Here is a 26,878-nt window from a genome sequence, read left to right on the forward strand (position 1 = left end):
GTACAAGAGGTCAAATGACTTTATTGTCAAACGCCTGGCATTAGAAAACAACAACAACAACAACATCTTTATAACAACCATGGCCATCTCTATATCATATCACAGAGATATTTGAAACATAAAAAGTTTAATACAGTTTTGCTCGTTTTTGCTTTCTTTTCGAGATAGAAATTATTTTATATGAAACATTTTATAGCGTATTTTGGAAAAGCCATTGATTGAATTTACAATCAATCAATATAAAGAGCAGTGTATTATTACAATAAATGATTGAAAGAATTTTAGTTTTGTCATTTAAATGTGCAGAAATTTGACCCGAACAAACGTAATGAAAAGTTACATTTGTTTGGGTCAAATTTCTGCACGTTTAAAGGACAAAACTAAAATTATTTCAGTCATTTATTATCATAATATATTGTTCTCTTAAATTGACTGAGTGTATTGGGAATTAAATCATTGGCTTTCCCAAAGTATGCTATCAGATGTTTAGCATAAAACAGTTTTTATTTCGAAAAAGAAGCAAAAACGAGCAAAATTGTATGAAACGTTTTTCTTTGAAATGTTTCAAAGAATAACCCCCTGAAATTAATGACATTACTTAGGTTTCAATCTGTATAAGAGGAAGGGTCCACGGAACTTTCATTCAGTCAAAAGTGTTGTATAAAAATAATGAGATAAGGAAGGGCAATATGTCGATTTTTCACTAACATGATTCAGTGTGAGACTTAGATTTTAGGGGAGTTTCATAATGAAGGTGATACAATTTTTTTTTCTTCATTATTATGCTTATCCTCTGCTTTTATCCGATTATCACTGCGATTATGGGTGGGAGATTCATGGTCATGGGTCATGGAATTGGCATGACCAGGGACCACCTCCCGAGACATTACAGGACAATCAGAAGACAACAGAAAAACATCCAGTCCCATGGAAAGAAAATACATTTCTTCCATTGCCCACTCTGAAAATTGAATTTCTAACTGCTTGGTTAGTATTCACATAGCTACAATACCAGACTTTACATTCAAGATACGAAGATATTTTGCGATGTTCTCCAATTGTGAGAGGTGAATTATTTATTGAAAGTTTAGTGCTCAGTCAAATGATCAATCAATCAATCAATCAATACTTAAAAAAATATTTATTCACATTAACGCAAAGAATATTAATTACAGTTGCAACAAATAACTTATAGGCTATAACGACACATTAAAACAAATGCTGTTTTTGTTTTACAAGGATATAAAACAGAAGAAAAATGATTGTCCCTCGTCCTCTTCATTTACGTCACTTCGGTGAGGTGATGTTATATTTCTACGAAATTCTTTCTGAACAATCACATCATTCGTAGCACCTACACTGTAACGAGGCTATACTTTTTCATTAGATTAAGTAAACACACTTTAATAGTTTTCAGTACTAAATTGTGCTAGATCTCTTTTTTCGCTCATAAAATTGTTTTCATAGTGTTTCATTATTACAGAATTGTGTAAAACTAAAATAGCACTCCTCAACATCAAAAAGAAGTAAATGAAAAGACTTGATAGATTAGAGATCGGGAATCCAGACGACAATACCAGTCTACTATATACAGTCACGAAGCTTGAGTTTTGAGGGTGCTAGAAACAATAGACTGTGACGGTTCTATTTTGCATTGCCTGTAATGAGGCGATATTAGCGATCCTAGTGGTGAGCAACTATCTAATGTTTGCATATTTACTACGTATTGAGTTTCGCGACTGTATATACTAGACTGTGACAATACTGCATATTAGTCGTTGAAAGTTCAATAGTAAGATATCAAGGAATATGATGTCCAATCGGCAGGGAGTCCCAGGGAATATGATATCCAATCGGCAGGGAGTCCCAGAATTCGAATTCCTCCTTGTGTAAATTCTTTCCCATGTGCACGCCTTCCAAAGTTATATGTGCGTATTCGAGAGCGTCTGGCGAAGATATAGGCTTCCAGTCACTCAGACTGCTGGGCTGAGGTGTTGGATTCCTATTGAATAAGAAATACAAAATGTAAAACATATGTTCATGAATAAAATACGCGTAGATTGTAAGTACTATGTCCTAGATATATTATATATCACAGCAAATCGTATCCCCGAATAACGATTCTGTGCAAAATTACCGATTCCCTATATCTTGCAGACATTTTTGCATCTCTAGTATTAGTGCCAGAGATATATTTATACATCTTGATTACACAACTTTTAACACTGTATCATTTCGGAATATGTATGATAAGAACTTTCTTGTGTTAAATATTATTAACGTACCTTGTTAACATGTTTCGACCTATTTTCGGTTATCTTCGGAACTGATCGTTGTTGGTCTTGGCGCCTCTTGTTTCCTGTGTGGGTGCGTTCGTAGTGTAGAGTCAAAGAGTGTATGTGTTTTGAAATTGAGTTGTGTGTTGAGAATATCGTTGGGGTGTGTTTTCGTGTGTCTGTATATTTCATATTGTTCTAGTGTATTGAGTTTCTGGCTTTTTGGTTGGATGTGCAGTATTTCCATGTCTGTGTTGATGTCTCTGTAGGTGTGGTTGGCATTTGTGATGTGTTCTGCATATGTGGAGGTGTTTTGTAATTTTGTTATGGCTGTGATGTGTTCTTTGTAGCGTGTTTGAAATGATCAGCCTGTCTGTCATATGTAGAAGTTGTTACAGGTGTTACATTTGAGTTTGTATACGCCTGTGTGGTTGTATTTGTTTGTTTGTGTTGTTTGTGTGCTGAGATGTTTTTGTAGAGTGTTGTTTGTTCTATATGCGATGTTGGAGTTTAATTTCTTGAATGAGGTTGCAATTTTATGTGTGTTTTTGTTTGCGTATGTTAGTGTGATGTATTTTTTGTGTTCTTGTGTTTGTGTTGTATTCTTCTGTTTTTTTGTGATTTTGTTTTGTCTTACGTATTATGTTGTCTATCAGTAACTGTGGCCATTTTTCGCCCCTGATGCAATTATTTGTATGAATATAAAATGTAATAGGCCTATAACTGCAGGAGGAACCTCAATACTTACCCTGTTATCGCAAAGTTAGTGTACAGTTCTGTCAGAATGTCCACCATTTGTTCATCAGTCTTTGAATAATTAGAACCGGGAAAATTGAAGTAATCTTGAGGAAATAAATAAATCGCATCGTCCCCATGACTTACTCCTGCGAATAAAAAATTACGTCACCAAATATGACAACAAATATTCAAATATACGGAATGGAAGGGAAAGTATTACTTTCCTAGAAATATGAGGAAGATAAAAGTGTAACATTTTTTGATTTTCTGACCTTTTATGAAAAAAGTTTGTTAAAATATTGAGTGCAGATTCCATTAAACTGTTAAAAGTACGAGTTGTTTTTTTGTAGGGCACTGTAGTAGCCTAATCTATTTATAATAATGTTTATACTCGACCATACCGAAATGTAGTAATTATACACCTGGTAATAGCCCTTTAATGCACCTCATTAAAGTACACCTATAAATTATAGTTCACTTGTTCAGCCAATGAGAAATCACCATTGTAGCATTATAAAAGTGCAAGTATCGATTATTCTCGGATATGCAATCGAAAGACAAGTAGCAAAACGTCACGGAGGCTGAAAATCCAATACTGTCGTAGAAGGTTATGTTCTTTTACTATAATAATTAGCGTTAATTGTAAATAATATTCAAATAAATTCAATTTGTCATCTCGTTTTTCAATTCTAAATCAATTTCCAGCTTATATCAAGATTAATGTTCATGTTATTCTCTAGATTATATCAAGGTCAATGACATTCATTCCTCGGAAAAAATCAATACTTTCGCGTCTGCGCACATCTCACAATTTAGAAGGTCAGTTCCGCTCCTCACTTCGATAACCATAACATGAATACTTATAAATAATTTCAAGTTAGAAATATGGTCGAGCACAAAAAGTCGTATGAAACTTGCCTATAATGGTAATTAAGACGCTCGTATGAAAATTATGAAACTCGCTTGCGCTCGTTTCATAAACAAACATACTCGCGTCTTAATTACTACTATTATAGGCTCGTTGCATAATGTACTATTTAGTAGTAATTCAGTCATAAAAAGTACAAGTTTCGATTAATCGCCTGAAAGGGAATTGTAAATTTTACTCATCAACTGTAGTATGACTATAAATAAAACTGTAAATTGAGTGGCTCAGAGCCAGAGTTGCCTAGTTGGTCATTTAACGACGCTGTATCAACTACTAGATTATTTAGCGTCGATGAGATTGGTGATAGCGAGATGGTATTTGGTGAAATGAGGCGGAGGATTCGCCATAGATTACCTGGCATTCACCTTACGGTTGGGGGAAACCTAGAAAAAACCCAACTAGGTAATCAGCCCAAGCGGGGATCGAACCCGCGCCCGAGCGCAACTTCAGACCTACAGGCAAGCGCCTTAACCGACTGAGCCACGCCGGTGGCCTCACAAATTTTTTAGCCGCAGATTTCTGTATAAAATGACTGTAAATTATCATTTATATGTGTGCTAAAGTAGATGTAGGCCTACTAGATAAATATTAGATTATAGTAAATGAGAAATAATTTCCAATTGAGAGCATATAGTTTTAAGAAACGAGGTCTAAGTTTTTTTAGTGTAATTGTGGCTTAGGCAACTCTGGCACTGAGCCACTCGTTTATAACAAGTCGTTTTGATTAGAGCTGTACACTACTTTCAATGTACTTTATCAAATAAGTTACTTCCGATTCTTATGTTCAAGTACTATGCGCAAACACAGAATATGGCATTGCAACAAGTACGTGCTTAGCCAAAAATCACGTGTCATTTCTTTATAATGTTGCCCCAATAACATTCTTACGTGACATGAATCTTAGTAACAAGTATGAACCACGCAGATAGAATAGACTTACCGAGGTTTCGGCACATCCCATACATAGTGCTGTAACTGTTGGTGCCACGGTAATTAAATTCATAGTAATACACTTTTGCACCTCGTTTTGCATGAAGTTTTGCTCCTGTGTTAATTCCGTACTTGAAAGATCCAAACGAATACATCTGAAAACAAAGAGAAATGTTTGCAATAATGATTTACTTACTTACTTACTGGCTTTTAAGGAACCCGGAGGTTCATTGCCGCCCTCACATAAGCCCGCCATCGATCCCTATCCTCTACAAGATTAATCCAGTCTCTATCATCATATCCTACCTCCCTCAAATCCATTTTAATATTATCCTCCCATCTACGTCTCGGCCTCCCCAAAGGTCTTTTTCCGTCCGGCCTCCCAACTAACATTCTATATGCATTTCTAGATTCGCCCATACGTGCTACATGCCCTGCCCATTTCAAACGAATAATGCTTTACGAATCGTAAACGATTTTAATATATTTGGGAGAGAGTCGAGGCATTGAAAGAAAAGTTAGCAACGATAAAGCGGTGTCATTTTGTGCGCAATGAATCATTCAGTCCTTCAAAAATGTACTCCGTGTTCCGAATGCATACATAGTCATTGTAGCATTCTAAATGAAATTTTCATGATGTTATCACAAGTAGCACAACGCGATTAAATTTCTAATCTCAAGTCAAAAGGTTTTAATCTATAATGAGAATGCCAGAGAGTTTAAAAAGTTGTATGCTATAATTGAAGGGTTCAGAGCCATAGTGGGCCAAGTGCCATTTATTAAAAGCAGAGGAAGCAAGGGTTAAAGTTAAGTGATTACCATAGTTTAATGAAGATTGACATATCATTTAGTTTTAATGTGCATATTTTATATTACTTGCTACATGTTTCATTAAATTATGGTGTTCATTTAATTTTAACCCTTGTTTTTTATGTTTTTAATATATGGCACTTGGCCCACTATGGCTCTGAACCCTTCAATTATAGGCTATATTAGTAAGGGAATGATGCTCAGAAACGATGAGAAGGTGAAACGATAGTACATTATTAGAGCAACACTAGAATAAAAGTAGCAGATGAAAGGGAATCCTAATCCTACATCTATCACAAATGTCACCAGATTTCTCACTGTGTTTGGTCACAAGATATTAACTTGAGCAAGTGTTAAAATATGTATGCTGTGAAAAACTAGTGGAAAGCATAATCTTCATCGGTCCTTTATCTTGTAATAGGCTATATTTATATTATAATTGAAGGAAATAAAGAAAAGGAGAAGTGAATGAAAATGGAAGTAAAGAACGAAAAAAAAAGTGAAAAGTAAATCTTAGAGAAAATATGAAAAGGTTAAGAAAGAGAAGGAGAAATAAAAGTGAGGGAGGTAGGAAATAAAGATTAAGGGAAAGAAATAAAGTAATGAAGAGGAGAGAAATATACAGAGAAAGAGAGTAATGGAAAGAGAAATACACATAAAAGGAGAGAAATAAATAGAAAGGAAAACAAAGACAAAGAAGGAAAGATAAAATTTAAATGATGAATTTGGACATAGAGGTAATAAGAGGAAAAAAGAAACGAGTAAAAAGGAAGAAAGAAAAAGTAAAAAGAAAGGAAAGAAGAGAAAGCAAAGGAAAAGAAAGAGAAGTGTATAAAAGAGCAAAACGAAGGCAAAATTAACAGAGAAGTAAATAGGAAGAAAGAAAACTGACAAGCAAACTATTCTCATGGGGACAGATAAAAAAGTTCTTTTTTTCTTCCACCATGTTAATAATGTCAAAACAAGTGCTTATACAAGTTTTGGCCATTCAAGCACAATTACGAGGGCCTCTCAGAAAGTAAGTTTCCCTGGCGCCGTTTACAGAAAGAAAACACAAAGTTTTATTGGAAGAGATGCAGATATTGTTGAGCTATTTTTCAACATATTCTCCACCGGGAATGAGACATTTATCATATCGTTGAACCAACTTTTGTATCCCTGTGTCGTAGAAGTCTGCCGCCTGGGATCGAAATCAGTATGACAGCTGTCTGCATCTCTCTGTCGATCCCATGATATCACAAATGTCTCAATTCGAGTGGGGAAGATGTTGAAAATAGCTGAACAATTGCTATATCTGTTCCAATAAATCTTTCCACGAACTTGTGTTTTCTTTCTGTAAATGACCCCAGGGAAACTTACTTTCTGAGAGGCCCTCGTAATTGCGCTCGAGGGTCAAAATTTGTATAAGTACTTGTTTTGATATTATTAACATGGTGGAAGAAAAAAAAACTTTTTTTTTATCTAACCTCATGAGAATGCTTGCTTGTGAGTAAAGAATGCAAAATGAAAAAGAATGAAGCTATAAACAGGGACATTTTTTGGCGACAGCAGATTGGTTTGGATTGAGGGAGAACCTTCGTATCATGGAATATTCCCAATAAAAAAAAACTTAAATTAGGGGAAATAAAAAAGACATGGAAAGATACAAATGAAAATATATAGTGATTTAAGAGAATGGAAAATAAAAATAAAAAGGCTAAAACAGAGATGTGAGGAGCTCGAGAGAAAAATAAGTTAAATGAAACAGGAAAGTGAAAATAAAGAATTAGCGATTTAAGAAGAGAAAAATAAACAGAACAATATATACAATGGAAAAGAGGCGAGATAAGTAATGACTGAAATATTTTATTTATTTATTTATTTATTTAATCTGACAGGATTAAGGCCATAAGGCCTTCTCTTCCATCCTACCAGATAGCACATATAAATACAAAAAAGAAATACAGACGCTGATGAAAATAATACAAATTAAATTAAAGCCCTATAGAGCGTCAACACGGTCAAAAGAACATTATAGAGCTCTCATCGAGCTAATACAAGAAAAAAAAAGAAAGAAAAACGGAGATAGCAATGATAACTGATAACTGATGATGATGATAATAATAATAATAATAATAATAATAATAGTAATAATAATAATAATAATAATAATAATTGCATTACATATTAAACAAAGAGATGAACTAAAAGAGATAAATTATGATAATGAAGGGAAAAGAGAAGGATGAAGAGAGAGAAGTAATAATAAAATTGAGGAAAAGGAAAAAAGAGAAGTGAAAAAAATGGTTGAGGGTTTAAATTAAAATGAAAGAGAAAGAAAAAATAAGCTAAAATATAAAACTAAAAGCAAGAGAGAAAGAAAAGAATTGAATTAAGGGAGAAGAAAGAAAGTCAAGGAAAAAGAGTATATTGTAGTAGTGTTTTTAACGACAGATATTTTTCTGGAGCTCTCTATCAGGTACAAGGTTTTTTACGTGTCGTAAATCTACGACACGATACCCACAGCTTTGTTTCTCTCCCGGAGGAAGCCCTGCTAAGGTTTTTACATACTTTTAAAATTTTTAGCCCTCGATTGGGTTTGAACTTGCGAACCTGGAATCTAACGGCTAGCATGATAATTGATAGACCACCGAGGATAAGGAGAAAATAAGCGGAAGGCGAATTAAGGACGGAAGGAAATAAAATAAATAAGGAAGATAAAATTATGATTAAAGTAGGCACAGTATATAAGATGCAGTGATCCAAGCTGTTTAAATTATTTGCTTCTGATTAAGAATATTACAGACAAATCCGTTCAATTTTGTGGGGTGAAAAATGCTGTAAGGTAGGAATTCTCTGTCTGGACAGTTGGATTTTTAATTATCGGTTTACGTTCTCGTACATCACTTCGTTAACACTGCTTGACTTCTGCCCAGTGAATGACATATTGCCAAGTCTGTGGTAAGAATATTTCTATCTGCAATCATACGAGGGGGATCCAGGAAATAACGACCGTTTTGTTGTAATAATTAAAAAATATATATTTATTTGAAAAAAACAAAGTCTGTTACATAACTGAAGCTTCCTTTACTTCTCTACATAATCACCACCTACATTTAAACATTTGTCGTATCTGTTCACTAGCTTTAGAATTCCCGTGTTATACTCCTCTGCCGCCAGTTCATTAAGCCAGGTGTTCACTGTCTTCTTCAACTCTTCATCACTTCCAAAACGCGTACCACCCAGAAAGTCTTTCAGCTTAGTGAAAAGGTGAAAATCGCTAGGAGCAAGGTCTGGACTATAGGGCGGATGATCAAAGATTTCCCAACCGAATTGATCCAGCAATTCTCGAGTTGAAGCAGCAGTGTGCGGGCGGGCGTTGTCGTGAAGAAGCACAACTCCTCTCGAAAGCATTTCTCGCCTCTTGTTTTGGATGGCTCGCCGTAGTTTTCGTAAAGTCTCACAATAACGATTTGCATTGATCGTAGTGCCTTTTGGCATGAAATCCAGCAAAAGATCACCTTTGCGATCCCAAAAGACAGTAGCCATGACTTTTTGTGTTGAGGGAGTCTGTTTGAATTTTCTCGGTTTCTTGGGTGATGAGGGATGATGCCACTGACGTGATTGGCGCTTGGTCTCTGGGGTGTTGTGAGACACCCAGGTCTCATTACCAGTCACAATTTGATCAAGAAAGGCGTCTCCATCTGTGTGATATCGCATGAAGAATGTCAATGCTGAGGCCATTCTCTGAGTTTTGTGTTGGTCACTCAGTTGCCGTGGAACCCATCGTGCACAGATTTTGTGGTAGCCAAGATGTTGCGACACAATTTCACCAAGCAAAGAACGAGAAATGTCAGGAAAGGCAATATGCAATTCGTCGAGTGATGTGCACCTGTCTTGCAAGATTCTGTCGTTCACTTTAGTCTTCAGGTCTTCTGTGATGAGTGATGGGCGTCCGGGTCGAGTTTCATCGTAGACATTTGTTCGCCCATTGTTGAACATTTCGCACCATTTTCTCACATTTCTTTCATTCAGTACAGTATCACCATACATTTCTTTTCAATTGCCGGTAAATTTCTGCAGGTTTCAAATGTCGGGCATTCAAAAATCGAATCACACTCCTCACCTCACAGTCGGCGGGATTATCAATCACGTCGTTCATTTTGAAGTAACACAAAATGCACAATGGCGACTTGTTGCAACCAGTACTCACAACATTATGAGAACACATGTTAAGGAAGCCAGTTGACCTTCAAACAAGGAAGGGGAGTCAGCTGCGCGGCGGGTATGCGCGAACGGTCGCGTTATTTCCTGGATCCCCCTCGTAATTGAAGAGTCCACTGCAAGAATGATGGATGTCATTTGGAATAGCCTACATTTTGCAGGAGAAGCAATTGAAAGTTTGAAATGCTTAGCCCTCAAAGCTTAACTGTGATTTTCCGATCATTACTGGACAATGACTATCAGTGTTAATGCCATATAAGTCTGTATGTACATTCTATATGTCTTAAGCTATGCATTGACAGTCTTGGTTCATTTTCGACAAGAAAGTGACATCCATCATTCTTGCAGTGGACTATTCAATTGTGTACGCGTTTGCTTACGTCAATAGCAGATTGAAGGTTGTGGAATGTGATCTGCTCATTTCCGAAGTAGTGCTCCCGGATGCGTCCTGTGATGTTTTCTGATTCCGACGGCGTCGTTGTGTCGTCGTAGTAGAAGGTGATGGGTATGATGAAGTCAAACCGATTATTCAGCTGCTCTATTAAACTTCGCTTGCTAAATGTGCCTAGAAAAGAGAACAATGTGTATGAACATAATTCGTATCTTTAGAAAATGTTTCTCCTGTAGCTAATAGAAACATGAGTTTCACGTTTTACAAATTTCTCTATAATTCAGATCCTTTTATCATGCTGCGATTTGTTTATAGTTATTTTCTTGAACTGCTATTCAAAATACATATTTAAACGAAATAATTTAATAGTGCCTAAATCAGTGATGTCAAAGAAAGAGCGCATGAACGACGTTCGATTCCTCCGCGTGCTTACGTGCTGGAGTGGAATTCCGTAAATATAGAAACGAGCAAGGCAAAGTGAAAATGATCTGGTGTCCAGATGTAATAATTCGTTACTCATTTGTTTATACATTTATATTAAATGCAATTATCTGATCGCTGAATAATTTATATATGCTTTACAATAGTCAGCCAAGATTAGTTTTGTAGAATATTATAGCCGAGTACTGTTTTAGTAACTTAAAAATAACATAAAAGATAGAAGGAGTTCTGAATATTCTTGGTTATTACAATTACTATCTTCAGTAATAGCGAAAACATGGAAAATGAACATTGCAAAATGAAGTTTAATCAGAGTAGTCAGCCAAGGTTAATTTTGCAGACTATTATAGCCGACAGCCATATGAACTTGGGATTTTAATCTGTTTGTTTTTATTGACCATTGTCTATAATTACGCTAATGTGATTCTGACAAATAAACATGATTGATTGATTGGTTGAATACTGCTTTACAAGTAACATAACATATATAATGATTTCTGAACATTCTTGGTTATTAAAATTACTACTGTATCTTCTGTAACGGCGAAAATAAGGAAAATTAACATTTCAAAATGAAGTTTCACCAGAATCGTTCCTACGATTTCTGTTCGATACCAGTCTTGTAATATTTGGAACTATGTTATTTGAAGTAGCAGGTCGAACCCTAGCACGCATACTGTCATCAGATAATTTGGCTCTTAGTCTTGACTTTGTTAGCTTCAGAAATTAAAAAAAATTGTTCACATACTGTACATATGAGCTACCAAAAATTTTTATAATTTGAGTTGCAAATTTACGGACCATAAGATTCAGTTCAGGGCTCAAACATTTGTAAAAGGTAAGGAGTTCCTGATTATTATATGCATGTTTTAACAACGTTGTATTCCCAATATCAATTTTATTATTTATAGCTGCAATCTAGTGGTACAGTTTCTATGTTTGCAGCAAGAGGTCGGTAGAAAAGTTCTAGTTTATTTCGCTGGGTGCCAACTGTACACTGTGCAACCCTCATGCCCACGTGCATCAACGTCGGTTAGTGTAACCATCGGTTAAAATTGTGACCTAATCCCCGATTAAGCATTTTTACGGTGGATCGACCTCGGTTACGACTTAAATAGGAAGTTAACCACAGTAATCTCTAACCGGCCAAATATGAGCGGTTAAAGGAGATAACCAGCGATTAGTAGAGCAAGTAAAGCTAAATGGCGGCCAGAACCACAGGTGATTATTTCGAAGACGATTATTATTGTGCAGTACTTGAATTACTTGGATAGAGCGTGAGCGTGAAGGTTCTTTAGTGAAAAGAGAGAATTCTTGCGAGGAATTAGGTGACAGAAAATTTCAGGAGGGATTTCGTTTATCAAAATCTACAAATGGATCAATTGAAATAACACAAGAACAATCATATTTCTCCTACGGATCGGCTTCTTATATTACGATTCTATGTAACTGTTATTTTCTGTATTTTAAGAGGGAATACTCGAATACCAGTATCTCTTTCTCTATGTCACTGGCTGAACAAAGAGAGGTTATGGATGGATCTTAGGATAATGCACAATTCCCTGGTGTAGTCCAAGATCGTACACACATTCCTACCAATTTTCTGCATCCTTTTCCTTTATGGATATTCCATCTTTTTTATATAATAGGCCTACATTTATATCTAGTAATTAAGTCTATCGATACTTCAACCTAACATTGGGATATAATCATTTTTGGATTCAATTTTCCATTTTGTACGATTTTAACCTAAAAGTACTGAAAAACAAAGAAATGGAACTCACAAATATAACAGCGCCCAAAGGCAAACAATTGCAACGTGAAAATGTAGGATACGTTCATTTCGATGTAGAACATAGTGAGCGCAGTCTTTTTAGACGTTGACTATTATCTTTGCAGCGGTATGGATGCTTTCCTTTAGTCATTTTGTAGAAACAATGTACCATCATAGACTTTACTCTGGTTAAATGAGGTGTCAGCTAGCCAATGTTTTAGTAATCGGTGATTATGAATGGTGCACATAAATTACATTTTAACCACGGCTACTATTTAACCATCGTTTCGTAATCTATGATTACTGCGTTTTTAATCAATGTTGATGCACTTCGCCATCACTGAAGCACGTATTCGTAGCTGGCGCGCTCTGCGTGCTCCAGTGGCACAAGCGTTGTCGTAGCGCTTATACGCTCTGATTGACATCCCTGGCCTAAATGAAAAGAACATCTGTTTTAGGATTTTTTTTATCATCCCAATAGTAAAATATTTGGCTTCATTTGAACATTGAACGTTTTTTTTTTTTTGCGTAAATATCTATCATAAGCATTATTTTGTAATAGCCTATGTTTCTATTTGCGAAAATCTACATTTAAAATTGATAGGAATGTTAAAATACGAGATGCGTCCAGAAAGTAAATTTCCCTGGGGCCGTTTCGAGAAAGAAAACACAATTTTATGAAAAGATTTATTGGAACAGATATCACAATTCTTGAGCTGTTTTTCAACGTATTCCCCAACCTGAATTGAGACATTTGTCATACCGTGGGATTGACTTTTGTATCCCTGTGTCGTAGAGGTCTGCCGCCTGGGTTCGGAACCAGTGGTGTGTGACAGCCGTCTGCAGATTTACTGGCATGTAAGAGAAATCCTGCGGGACAAAATTCCGGCACACCGGCGACGCTGATATACAGTCCGCGTCACCGTTTTTGGCGTGTGAAATAAGTAATGGGAACGTTAAGTACAAGTGTTTTACCTTTGCCGCAGTCAGTCTGACAACTGTGTTTGACATTTGGCTGATCTGACGTGCATAGGAAGTGGTACCATTCTGAGCTGCACTAGCAACACGCTCACAAACTGGACATTATACTCTAGGACACACGCCAAAAATGCTGGCGCCAGCTGTAACCTCGGCAATTGGCAGCGTCGTTAAATAAAGCATAACATTTAACATTCTAGCTCTGAATGTTACTCAACATTTGGTCTTATTTGGTTGAGGGAAGACTCCGGTAAAAACCTCAACCAGACAATTTGTCCCAACCAGGATTTGAACCCGAGCCCGGTCGTTTCACAGTCAGGCGTGCTAACCGTTACTCCACAGCAGTGGACGAATGCGAGTTAAATCAACCTTCGTCTGTACGTTGTTAGTAACGTACCGGCTATGTATGCTGCTCCCTCGTTGGTAACCATGCCCATCAGCCATGGAACGAGTTTCACGTTCTTCGCCGTCAACAAGAAATGTAAAGGATCCTCAGGAATGAACGCTTCGTCACCTTCCCCAACTTCCTTCTCCACTACTGGCGGGAAAGGAATCGACGCAATTCCAGCCACAACCTGAATTTAAAACAGTTTCTAATTTACGGAAAGGGGATACTGAAAATTTGAAATTTCTTGTTTTCTCCTTGAAATTTGCAATTTTTTTGCGTACTAAATAATCGTACGTAAAAAATCTAAATTTGAGTATTAGGTTTTTTAAAAAAGCAAAAGGGATCCCAAATTTGACAATTAGTCCCCAATTTGTAACTATTTACAAAATTGATATAACTGAATCAGTTTTTAAACTAGATTTACAGGAAGATTTACTCGATTTTAATATGTTTTACAAAAACATAACTGAGCTTAGAATATTATGGATTTTAGTTTTCTAGTCCACTTCTTTGCATATTATTAATTATTTTTATATTCAATTTAAACATAAAAATTCTAATGAATCCAAATCTTTTGAAATAGTCTGTTTACGATCTGTACAAAATTTTAGTTTCCTGTTATTGATGGTTTCTCAGTTATATCAATTTGTGGTGAGCACGGTGGCCAAAAAAGCAATTACGGAAAACATCTAAAGAGTCACTTAAACTTTCACTTGAAGGGCCAGGCAATGATTGTTATGGTCTTACTATATTTACTACTTTTTTTTTTTTTGAACAGTCACTCATAGTTTTCATATTATTTACAAGTCTAGTCATCTATTTTGCTAATCCTGCCCATGATTTGTAACTAACTATATAATATACTCGTATAAATGCACTACAAAACACAAACTACACTAATTGCAACCTATATAATACACACTATTTACATATTAATTATTTTAGACACTACAATAACTATTTCTGTCAAGATTGTAACAACCGCATTTCAATACTTCAGATCAAAACACTTTTAAAGCATGCCTGACAAAAATAACTTTTTTTTTGTCATGATGTTGATTTTTACATAAGTTTCAGCCTTTTACTTTAAAGTAATATAAGGAGATATTAAAATGATTTTTGATTCCAACTTAGTTATCCTTTTCTTGAAGGCATTTAATTAATCAAATTTCGCTTCAGGTAGCCAGAGCTCGAATCAGAGGGTTAGGATGATACAGCAACTTTCGAGAAAAGTTATTTGAAATTCTTGTGATGAAATCATAAAATGATTCAATCTGTAACATCTCTTGCAGCTGTGCATTTGATGTGGTGTAGTCAGCCCCAGTGACTTTTAAGCAGACTGTTCGTTGAATTGCATGTAGCCTTCTGATGATTCTTGGATGGGCGGAATTCCAAACTTCACAACCATATGTCATCGCTGGTCTTATGACGGATGTATAAAGCCTTACTTTGAGGGGAAGGTTAAGATACGGAGATCTAATCAGTGGGTATAAGTGAATAAATCTGGCCAGAGCTTTGTTTCTCGCATATTCTACATGTTCACTGTAGCGCAGGCGTTTGTCGAGAATCACTCCTAGATATTTAACTTCATTCTTGTAGTCAATGTTTTCTGAGAAGAGACGAAGGCAATCTGGTTTTTTAGGTTTCCTATGGGTGAATATGATAGCTTGTGTTTTTTTTTTCAATATTTACTCGTACTTTTACTCTCCAATTTGTAAGCCACGTTTCTAGAGCATTGAGTTGTGTTTGTAACTTGATGTGGGCATTGTTGATGTTGAAGTCACTTGTGTAATACACAGTATCGTCTACATATAATCCTAATTTACAATTAGCAGAGCGTGGCATGTCGTGAACATAGACAGAATAGAGATGTGGTGCAATTATGGAACCATGTGGAACTCCTTTTTGAACTGCTGAAAGTTCACTTTCCATTTTAACTTGAAAGGTTCGACCTGAGAGAAAACTGTGAATTATATGTATAAGTTCGTCGTCTATGGTGAGTACTTGTAGTTTATGGAGAAGACCAGAGTGCCAGACTGTATCAAAAGCTTGAGCGATGTCGAGAAAAACTGCCATTGTATGCTGATCTGTGTGAAAATGATCTTTGATGTGAGTAGTAATTCTTTTTAACCGATGAGCTGTGGAGTGATGTTTCTTAAAACCGAACTGCTGGTGATGAGTTCTTGATGGTGTCTGAAGAAGAGGAAGTAGACGTCTTGCAATGATTTTTTCTAAAATACAAAAACAACTCGAAGAATAATACCATCTCCTGCTATCTAGTGAATAAAAGTAAAAACTATTGGAGATAGGTCTGCCACACTATTGAAGAATGAAATTATATAAAATAAACAACCGAAATCAGATTGAAAATGCTGTAGGTTTGAAAAAAAAAAGAGATTGGAAAATGAAGTGGGCTAACAGAATTAAAAAAAAATGGCATCATTAAATGTCATAGCATTGAGTTATGGCTTAAATTTTATTTGTAATATATTCTCTACAGTCAAAAATTATTTTAAGCGAAAACATTTTTTTAATGTGAATTCTGGTCAAATTTCAGTATCATCTTCCCTTAACCAAATGAGTCATTACAGATTCAGAAAGTTATATAGTTCATTGTTATCGTCATCGTCAGGCAGGGTTTAAAGAGTTGGATAGCGCAAATATCAGTCCATTGACAACCACAGACTGACAGCAGAAATATAGGCTATCAAAATGGAATGTTTGGATATGAAGGATGTTTCGAATTTGATTTAATTTTATGAATATCATACTCACAGCGTAACTAGTAACTAATTGTGTTATCTCGTAGGCGTCTTTGTTCTTCAGGCATTTCACAAGCTCATCGCTGGGCTCCGTTGGACAGTTGAGCTGTCTGGCCAACTTATGAGTGTTATTCCTCCCAACACCGGGATGACCAAGTGCCCAGTTAATTAAGGCTGTGCCACTCATAGATATAGCACGGTGGAATAATCCTGCAAACACAATTTTTTTTATCACAGATTGCAATTAACTTGTAAGTTCCTTTACCTGAAGTATATGGCCATAAAATCTTAATGCTCTCTCATTTTATATGCGACGTTCAGTTATAACATAATAATCCATGTTTAATTTTTACAAATTTAATTATATATTTCTTGCAGCCATTTTACAATTTGCCACTCATTCTTATTATCTTTTTCTTTGAAGATAACTAAAAGCATGTTTAGATTTTTGAAAGTGAAATAACAATAGGGACATAAATAAATAAATAAATGAATAAATGAGTGAATGAGTAGATAAATAAATAAATAAATAAATAAATTACTAAGTAAATAATTGATTGAATGGATAAGTGAATAAATAAATAAACAAATAACTAAATGAATGAATGAACGAAGGAACGAACGACGAACAAATAAATAAGTAAATAAATAAATAAATAAATAAATGTTTTTCTTGGAGTTTATTCACTAACTGTATATTTCACTCAAATGGTCAAATGATCTATAACTACGTTCAAGCTTTAAATATGTATACAACATTTTTACACGAATGCTTCATTTATTGGAGTCATTCTAATATTTTGACACGTGCAGTTCAATGTTTTCTTGAAATAAATGAAATGATATCAAGCTGTTCTGCAAAACTTTCCGCTTGTACATGAAGTATTAGCAGAGAATTGCGATATAATCAATCCACACTTCATTAATTACCAATAAAACAATGAATTTTATTACCATGTTAACTTCATGTATGTATGTATGTATGTATGTATGTATGTATGTATGTATGTATGTATGTATTTACACTGCAAATGGATATATACCCTGTGGCAGTGGTAACTAATTACACTCAATAATGACAATAATAAACACAACTAATAAAAAACATTAATAATTAATAATAATGATAAATAATAATAATAATAATAATAATAATAATAATAATAATAATAATAATAATAATAATAATGAACACCCTAAATTAAATGAAGCACGATCACTTAAAATAACATTTGAAGTAAATCTAATTTGTATCTTAACTCTAAGTTCGATCTAATAATACCCACGAGTGTGATAGGTTTATACCTGCATAAGTATCTTTAGGCACTACACTTGTTTCGCTGTCAACTCATTCATTGCACTGATTGTATCCTGATTTCACTAACACTTCAAAATCATTTCACTGTTAAATACTTTGCACAGCCACTATGAACTATAGAACTTCACTGACACAAACACACTTCACTTACACAATAGACTTCACTGACACTACACATTTCACACTTCACTGACACAACACACTTCCTCACTGATACAACACTTCAAATAAAATATCAATTACACCATTTAAATAGTTTGTATAATATACTACCGTTTATTAGTAAAGTCCTTAAGCCTATTTTTAAATACATGTGGGCATATAACCTGCACAATGTAAGATTTTTAAAAATGTAAAAAACAAAGCATTCTTGTTTAAAGAATAGTCTTGGATTATTTTTTATGTATGCATAAAGAATCGAAGTTCATGCAAACACAAGAACTTTTTATGTAGAGAATACCAGTTTCATGAAAGAATTAATTCAAATTAAGGTGGCCGTATTGCCTTCAGGTATCTTACATACTGTTACGCGTCCCAGGTTACATGACCGCTGAGCACAGATGCCACCGTAATTGTATACAAGACATCTTTGGAAATTACGGAGCGCGGGGCGTTGAGGGCGTCAAAGCATTCTATTAGTTTGTGGAATCAACACCGGTCAATTTACAGGGAACGAGTAGTACAGACAAATAACAGTGACGCAGTAATTATCGTGTATTTGAACGCTCTAATTTTGAAAGGCAATGAGAAGACAAGGACATTGTCCGAAAAGATCTGCAAGAGCCTCAGCTGGGAAGTACCAGACTTCTATGTTATTCTCAAATCATTCTATTTTGTTTACGGCCCCTGTTTATGAATATAACTTACTACTAATTACTGCACTATTCTTATATCCCATGCATAAATGTATTTTGACTCACCTTTGCTCATTGGAGATATCATATGGAAGTGTACGCACGATGCACCTGCACTCTGGCCAATAATCGTGACTCTGTTTGGATCCCCGCCGAATGCTGCGATGTTATCCTGAACCCATCGCAGAGCTGCCGTCTGATCTTTGAGGCCATTGTTGCCGGGACAGGCAGCATCCTCAGTGCTTAGGAACCCTAAGGAAAATGCCCGACTATGAATAAGTAACTTTAAACTCTTACTTAAGTAGCCGTTAGATTTGGCGTATAATCACTATAGTATAAACTAATCTGATGTAAAGAATTTAATACGATTATGGTCTACCACAAATGACTCCTGAGCTCTTTGACGGTGGACTAGATGTAACAGTTAATTAGCAAGTCGTTTGAATGTTTGAAATAAAAGATTGAAATGCTTACCCATTGGTCCCAGCCTGTAATTTATCGAGACAAGGAGAACATCGTGGTCCAGAAGAAACTGTGGTCCATATACGAAGCTGTTCCCGGTATCAAAGTAGTAAGCGCCTCCGACAATCCAGAACATCACTGCCATGGGTTTGAAATCAGACCTCTTTTCTGGAAGCTAGAAAATGCACATAATTTCGAATTTACCGATTTCTCTTTGAATACATTTTCTTCACATTTGGTATCTACGATTCATTTCACTCAATAATGATGCACATAAAATTTAATAGTTTTATTGAAATACAAGTAATGTACCATTACTTGAAAGGGTAATAGAGTGTGTACTATTTTCTCATTGAGCTTTTCTTACATAAGATAAAGCTCCAAATGATAAGACATAGAACGTATATAGGTATTTTAAAATTAATCTAATAAAAGTAATATATAAAATACTTCCCCCAATCAAGAAGCCATTAAGGCTGGAGGAGATCTGGATGAATTCCTTGGAGAAGTTAATTTAGTCCTGCATATTTAGTTAGAGTAATAAAGGACTCATAAACTCTATCAGTCATTTCGGAAATAGGGTAGATCCAAACAATTTGCATTATTATTTTATGAGTTGTAAATCGTTACCAGATTCTTTAAAAAATGTAAACGCTTTTCTCCCGGAAAACAAATAACTATATTAATACTATAGATTTATTAATTTGTCATACAGAATAATATCTGTAATATTGACAATTAATATTTGAGGAGAAAAATTCGCTCCGGCGCCGGGGATCGAACCCGGGTCCTTGGTTCTAAGTACCAAGCGCTCTGACCACTGAGCTACGCCGAATTCAATCCACAGCACCGGATCGAATTCTCCTTCAATGTTTCCCTTTATGGCCTGACTCCAAGTTAGGCATATATGTTGACGTATATGTCCAATGTCAACTGCCATTATACTAGGAGCGCACTCAGCTGAGTGACTTGTTGGCCGGGATTCCGCAGTTAAGTGCACAGTAATCTGTACAGACATACTAGCTAGAATTGTACAACAATAAATAGACCTACAGGTATTATCAGTAAATTCCATGAGCTTTGAAACACGTGTGTAACTACGGTAAATACCATTTAATTTGTTAGACAAATAATTGTAATATTTCACAGCGTGAGTGAACTACTTACAGCACATTTATCTACTTTTAGACATTTTACTAGAACAACTCGTTCTTCTCCATCAAATCCTTCATAGTCCGCTTGGTGTTTCAACTCATAATGCCGTTTTATATTGTACTTTCTTATAAAGAAACACTGTTTGCATACTAATTATTGTACAGGGACATCATTTTATTTCTACTAACATTTCTAATATTAATCTGCCTATACCTTTGGCTTAAAGGTTGTGAACTGGAAACATCTTTTGCTAACCCTTTCCACGATTGGAGTTCGATTATACTGGCGTAAGATACAAACAAATCACTTTAATAGGTATAGGAGGGATGGAAAGTAGTTCATCCATTTATGTAAAGTAGGAAATATCGCCATTTTGAGTTTGATAATTTTCATTAGGTTTTTGTTTAATCAAAATACAGTAGGCCTACTGTATTAACAATAAGCGTTTTTACACTCGAACTGAGCTGTCCATTCGGACGTATTCATTATGCAGTGTATATTATACTGTCTACAGCACATTAGCGTACAATATAGAGAATGAAGTTAAATTGAAAAATAATCATAATATGGATATTTAAACACATTTGAAAATGGTGGCCGTTCATTTCTATACAGGTTTCAGTTCTTTTGTGCATATTATCGCACTATAGACTATTGCATCTAATTCCAATTACCAGTTTCGTCTTTCGTATTAGTAACTCATGTTGAAATAATTCTGTACCTACGCTATAAAAGAGTACCTTACGTACTGTAAATTCAATCTTCACTTCTGCCCGATCCGAAAAGATAAAATTACTCAGACATGCTATTTACTGTCCGTCCAAGTGGTTTTGTCGCAGAGTCGTAGAAAGGGAGGAAATCACGTGAAAGTTAATTACTTAACGAGGCTTTTATATTTAAGTTATTTTAAACAGTTGTATAATATTACATAGACTCCAATTCCTAACAGAAATTAATGTTTTCAGAAAAGATCTAAGACAGCCCAGCCACAAAGGGACGGGCAGAAGTGGATGGGGGAAACCGGGATGCGACATAGGCAAACGGACGACAGTACCTGTGCGAAAATATGATTAAAAATTGAAAGCGAACATATTTCTGGAACGTACTATACTCACTAACTTAGTACTGTTTGTGTTTATTATGACCGTAAAGCGACTTTGACTGTATACGCTTGGTTCTGTGTGGAGAACGGTTGAAAGTTTACTAGTAGGGGGGGAGGGGGAGTGAAGTAGATTCAAAAGCTCAGGTACAATAAAAATTGAAGTAAAAATAAAATGATGTCCCTGTATATGATTTGCTACAACCCTACATAACTACACATTCTCTCATTCTACGTAAATTAAACATTTACGCAAAGTAGAGGATTCAGCGCTGATGATGTCTATGGATTTAAACACAGCCTTTCCTTGGACTGTAAGTTCTTACGTTTCCGTCTGTCAAAGCACTGTGCTAGCACGGATCAAACGTTTTGCTTACTTCCTAAGCGGCTATACTCACTCGTGGCGTAAATACATTGAGGTAGAGGCAGTCTTCGTCGCCGATGACATGAAGCGGGTCGATCTGACTCCAGAACTGGACGCACAGCGGTCCGTCCTGCGTGGCGTTCCACACTCCGCTCCAAGGCTCGGCTGGCTCTGGCGGCTGCAACATAAGCGAAAATTATGCGTTTACTTTTCCCTCCCACTATATTCCTTGTCTGGATTCTGTAGAGTTAATCAGGACATTTGGGTGGAGACTGAGAAAAACGAGTGTGTTGTGAGCAGCATCGACTTGCGGCCACTAATAATAATAATAATAATAATAATAATAATAATAATAATAATAATAATAATAATAATAATAATAATAATAATAATAATAATAATAATAATAATGTTTTATTTTCGCTGGCAGAGTTAAGGCCATAAGGCCTTCTCTTCCACTCAACCAGCCTTAATCAATACAATACATAAATTTAAATTACAAATATTTTCACTACACTTAAAAGGTTCTCCAGCAATAATCTTCACTACACATTTATTTAAATTTAGATAAATCTATAAGGTAAAGTAGTAACTTAATTTATGAGCTAATTTAATTCAATGAATTATAATTAATTTAATATTTGAGATAGCTAGTAAAATGATGAAAATTAATTTAATATAAGCTTACTAGGACTATGTTACAGGGAGAATATATATATTTCTATTTCTATAATGAGAATATTAATGTAATTGTCATTAGAGGTTTTGTAAATCTATTTAGAGAAATTAAAGATAATAATAATAAGAATGGACAGATGTTAGTTTCATTATAAGTAACAAATATTAATCAGCAATTCATCTGTTAAGTAAGAATTTATGTAATTTTGACCTAAATGAAGCTATTGTCCAACAACCCCTTTTATCACTCGGAAGCGAGTTCCAATTTCTAGCAACTGAAACTGTATAGGATGAAGAATATAAAGATGTCTTGTGGTAGGGTATAATGAGTAAATTGTTATAATGAGATCTTGTACTTAGCTGATGATATGCGGATAAATTTTGAAAACGAGAAGCCAAATATATTGGGGTAGCGGTGCGCAGAATTTGAAATAAGAGAACAAGAGAATGCAGGGCTCGTCGATCGCTTAGCCTTAGCCAAGACAGAGTTTGGAAAGACGGGGAAACATGATCATACTTACGAATATTACAAATATAACGGACGCACGCATTATGCACACGTTGTAGCCTGCTGCTCAAATTTGCATTTAGGTTACTTAATATAATATCGCAGTAGTCAAAGTGTGGCATCACGAGTGTTTGTACAAGGATTAATTTTAATTTATCACGAAGAAAGTTCTTCAGTCGCTTTAATGAGTGAATAATGGAAAATATTTTTTTGGAAGTGTGATTCACTTGTTCATTCCATTCCAGGTGACAATCCATATAAATACCAAGGTTCTTCACAGTCGAGCTGTATGGAATAGTAGTATTATTTACAATTATCGGTGGCAAATTTTGTTTGTCACACTTCGATGGGGTGAGATGCCCGTTGCAGAATAGGTGATAGGTAGTGTAGGTAGGTAGTATTAACTGCAGTGTGTTCAGACAGAAATGATCCCCTCTCTGCAGTCACTCGCTCCCTTCAAGCAATGCCTCTCCTCAGAGCGGTCATTGGACTAGCCCCCTACACTCACCACGCGCAAAGGACTCGTTTCGTCTCCTATACTCTACAGCAGCCGTGGCGAAAATGTGATCGCGCGCCGAGCCACTGTGTAACCTGCAACGTGCATAGTACCTATGGAGGGAGGCGGACACCCGAAGGGGAAGTGAAGCAACTGTCTGACTTATTAACGGATTTTCATTTTCTTTACGTCAAGCACTTAAATATAGTTTTATACAGTATAAGGTTACAAACTAATGTTTAGTACGTGTAACGAAGAAAGAAATGAACAAGAAAACATAGGACACATTATGAAAACCTAAAATTAACTGTCTTCAGAATTTCTCTGCGACAGAGTTTCAAAATCAGGAATTACGTCACTTACTGCCAGCCGTAGTTGATAACGAAGGTATTTTTTTGTCTGTCAGTCATGATCTAAATTAAATACAGTAAGTAACTTAATTCAAACCAATAAATAACACATAAGAGCCAAAATAGAAAAAGGAGAGAAAAAACACATTTAATATAAATTGACAATTTTTTTTTCTTTTTTCTTTCTTTCCTATTTTTTCTGTATATCCCTTTTCTTAAACTAGTACGTGCACAATACCCATGCCCAAGGCGGATTCGAACCCACAATCTTTCGGACCAACCGATAGAGACATGCCGTGCCTCTACCGCTTGAGCCATCCAAGACGGCACAATCAGACAGAAGCGAGTGGTATTCAATAAAAACATGAATATAGTCGACAGAAGTAAAGGTAAAAAAATACACACATTTGTTATTATTATATATCATGAATAATTTTATAAATTTCTTCTTTAAAAGCTTCAATTTTAAAATATTTCAAATTTGGAAAATGGTTTGTAATTTTATTATAAAGTCTTCGGCCGAAACTAGCACCATGTTTGAGTGCTGCACTTGTATGACATTTAGGCTCAATTAATGGGAAACTAGACTTCTGTCTTCGAGTACGATATCCATGTCGATTATATTTATGTTTTATTTGATTTATGTGGTAGTAAGTTAGTAAACTATATTTATAAATTTCTTCAATAGTTAATACTTTAAAATCTGTATAAATTAAATTTGTTGGTTTGTTTAAGAGCTTGTGTTTTCTTACCGTTCTTAAAGTTAAAATAGCTTTTACATGTTAATGGACTGAACCATTTTTATGGCTGCTACAGTTATAATTAGACTTCGTGGAATTGCCACGAGAATCGTAAGGTTTACTACGCACGCGGTATAGACTGTATGAGAAGGGGGCGTGCAACGGATGGAGTATGCCTCTTATGTAAACACTAAGAAGTATACTACGGTTACAATAAAACCTGTATCCTGCATTCAAGAAATGTAATGAATGATCATTGAAGTAGGAAACGTCTAAACATGTAAATACACAATTATTGTGTAGTGAGATATATTAACTCTTAAAATTTAATGTAATATACTCACATCATCCTTGAATATGTGCATTGCAGTGAAGAGTTACGTACATTTTGAGCGACTGCAAAGTAATCTCCTCCGATGGTCACTTAAACAGTTTTTATATTGGGAAAATGTACGTTCAACAACACACGATGTAATAGGTGCATATTTGAAGAACGGAAAGTCACTGCTTTTTAGTACACCAACTTCAGACGTCTTGTCGTGACCTGATAGTACATCATTTATAATACGAAGTTGTGAATAGGCAGAATTTTTAGTAATAATGTTTCTCAACTTACATTTCACTTTTTCTGAAATTAGTGAATTGTTATTTTGGATAACGGTTTGTGATACTTTATACACTATATTAAGGGCTTCTGAGAGTTGTAGATTAGACGATTCTAACAGAGTGATGCTTTTGGACACGATTTTAAAATTAGAATCAATGAACAGAATATCTTCCAATAGCTGTTCGGAAGGCAATGATTTTACAGCTGCAACAGCGGAACTGTCTGTGTTATCCAATGCATCAATTACCTCCATTATTTTGCTGTAATGTTCTGCATTATAATTAACAGCATCCAACCACGTTCCCCAACGGGTCAAGACTGGCTGCGGGGGTAAGGGTATTCCAGGGGCGATTGTTTGAAACAGCAATACTCTCATTGTAGTATGTTTGATTGAATTCTTGTCTGCACTGAACAGATGTTAAGCTTTGACTATTCCAACCACAGCAATGCAAAAACAAGTGCTTACATAGGTATACATTTACACTCTTTGTCTTTACTGTTTCGAATTCTGCACACCTCAACACCAAATTACCTTTCGTCTCGTTTCTCTTATCTATATTCTAACCACGACGTAAATACCAGATCACTTATCTGTGGCACGCTAAATATACCTCTTCATAGAACATCTTGTTATTCCTCATCTTTTACAATATCCACCTCGCGTCAATGGAATTCCTTGTCACAAAGTATTAGGGGCTGCAAGACAACAAACACCTTTAAGAACAGCTTAAAAGATAACCTTATTAGCATTTCACTCCAATCATACTGATTTAAAATATTACTGACTACACTGTTGCTTTTTTCTTTAGACATCATCCTGATTGTGCTGCATTTTCAAAATTGTCTCATAATAATCTCTTTCTATTATCTAATATCATTTGAAATATATTAACATTCTATGTATTTTAGTTTAATTCTGCTACACAGTTTATTTCAGTGTTTAATTAATAGTTCATAGTATTTTGTTGCTTAATTCGTAAATAACTCTTGTATACATGTAACTCTCATCTAAATCAAATTGTTGAATTCTTTGTAAGTTCATGCATATGTATATACACTTTCTGCTGGTTGAGTGGAAGAGAAGGCCTTACGGCCTTAACTCTGCCAGCTAAAATAAATCATTATTATTATTATTATTATATACATTAGCTGTAGCTGCTCTATCTATTTGGACCGGTCACATCTCTTAACATGAACTGCTTATACTACGAGACCCGGAGGTCGCTCAGCTCCTCTATACTACCGTACATCGGCAACCTGATTGCATGCTGCGTGTGGCAATTCAACGAAGTCTAGTTATAGTGTTACATCGTATCAAATTTACTTTCTTGGAAACATTATCGACTGCAAAATTTAAGCTTTCCATTTATATCTCTACATATAGGTACCGGTAATATAATCCTTAGCTTGCCTACCTTGAACCTTAGTTCTCCCACAGGAGGTTTCGCATACGGAACGCCTAAGAAGCTGAAAATGTCTCTGCCCTTCCTGGAGGTCCAGATTTGACCCTCGAGAGTTCCTTGCTTGATCGTAATCTGCGGCGAACCAGGTCTGTTCCCGTGGATCGCTGCTGAAAGAGCCAGCAGTAACAGCGTCCGCAACATGGTGGCCACTAGTCAGAGTCGATG

The 26,878-nt window shown here is 35.4% G+C and overlaps 1 protein-coding gene across 1 annotated transcript; it reads right to left on the reverse strand.

The window, feature by feature from the left end:
- Nucleotides 1–1,122: 1,122 nt before the first annotated feature.
- LOC138709521 (esterase E4-like) lies at nucleotides 1,123–26,878 on the reverse strand. Its single transcript, XM_069840345.1, has 10 exons — nucleotides 26,666–26,878; nucleotides 21,906–22,049; nucleotides 19,266–19,428; nucleotides 18,858–19,043; nucleotides 16,633–16,829; nucleotides 13,867–14,044; nucleotides 10,266–10,450; nucleotides 4,883–5,027; nucleotides 3,025–3,160; nucleotides 1,123–2,002 (listed from the first exon to the last, which is right to left on the reverse strand). Exons 1-10 carry the CDS (start codon nucleotides 26,852–26,854, stop codon nucleotides 1,801–1,803), a joined length of 1,725 nt encoding a protein of 574 aa, XP_069696446.1. The 5' UTR covers nucleotides 26,855–26,878; the 3' UTR covers nucleotides 1,123–1,800.

This window comes from Periplaneta americana, chromosome 11 (genome assembly GCF_040183065.1).
Source record: "Periplaneta americana isolate PAMFEO1 chromosome 11, P.americana_PAMFEO1_priV1, whole genome shotgun sequence".
Lineage (NCBI taxonomy): Eukaryota > Metazoa > Arthropoda > Insecta > Blattodea > Blattidae > Periplaneta > Periplaneta americana.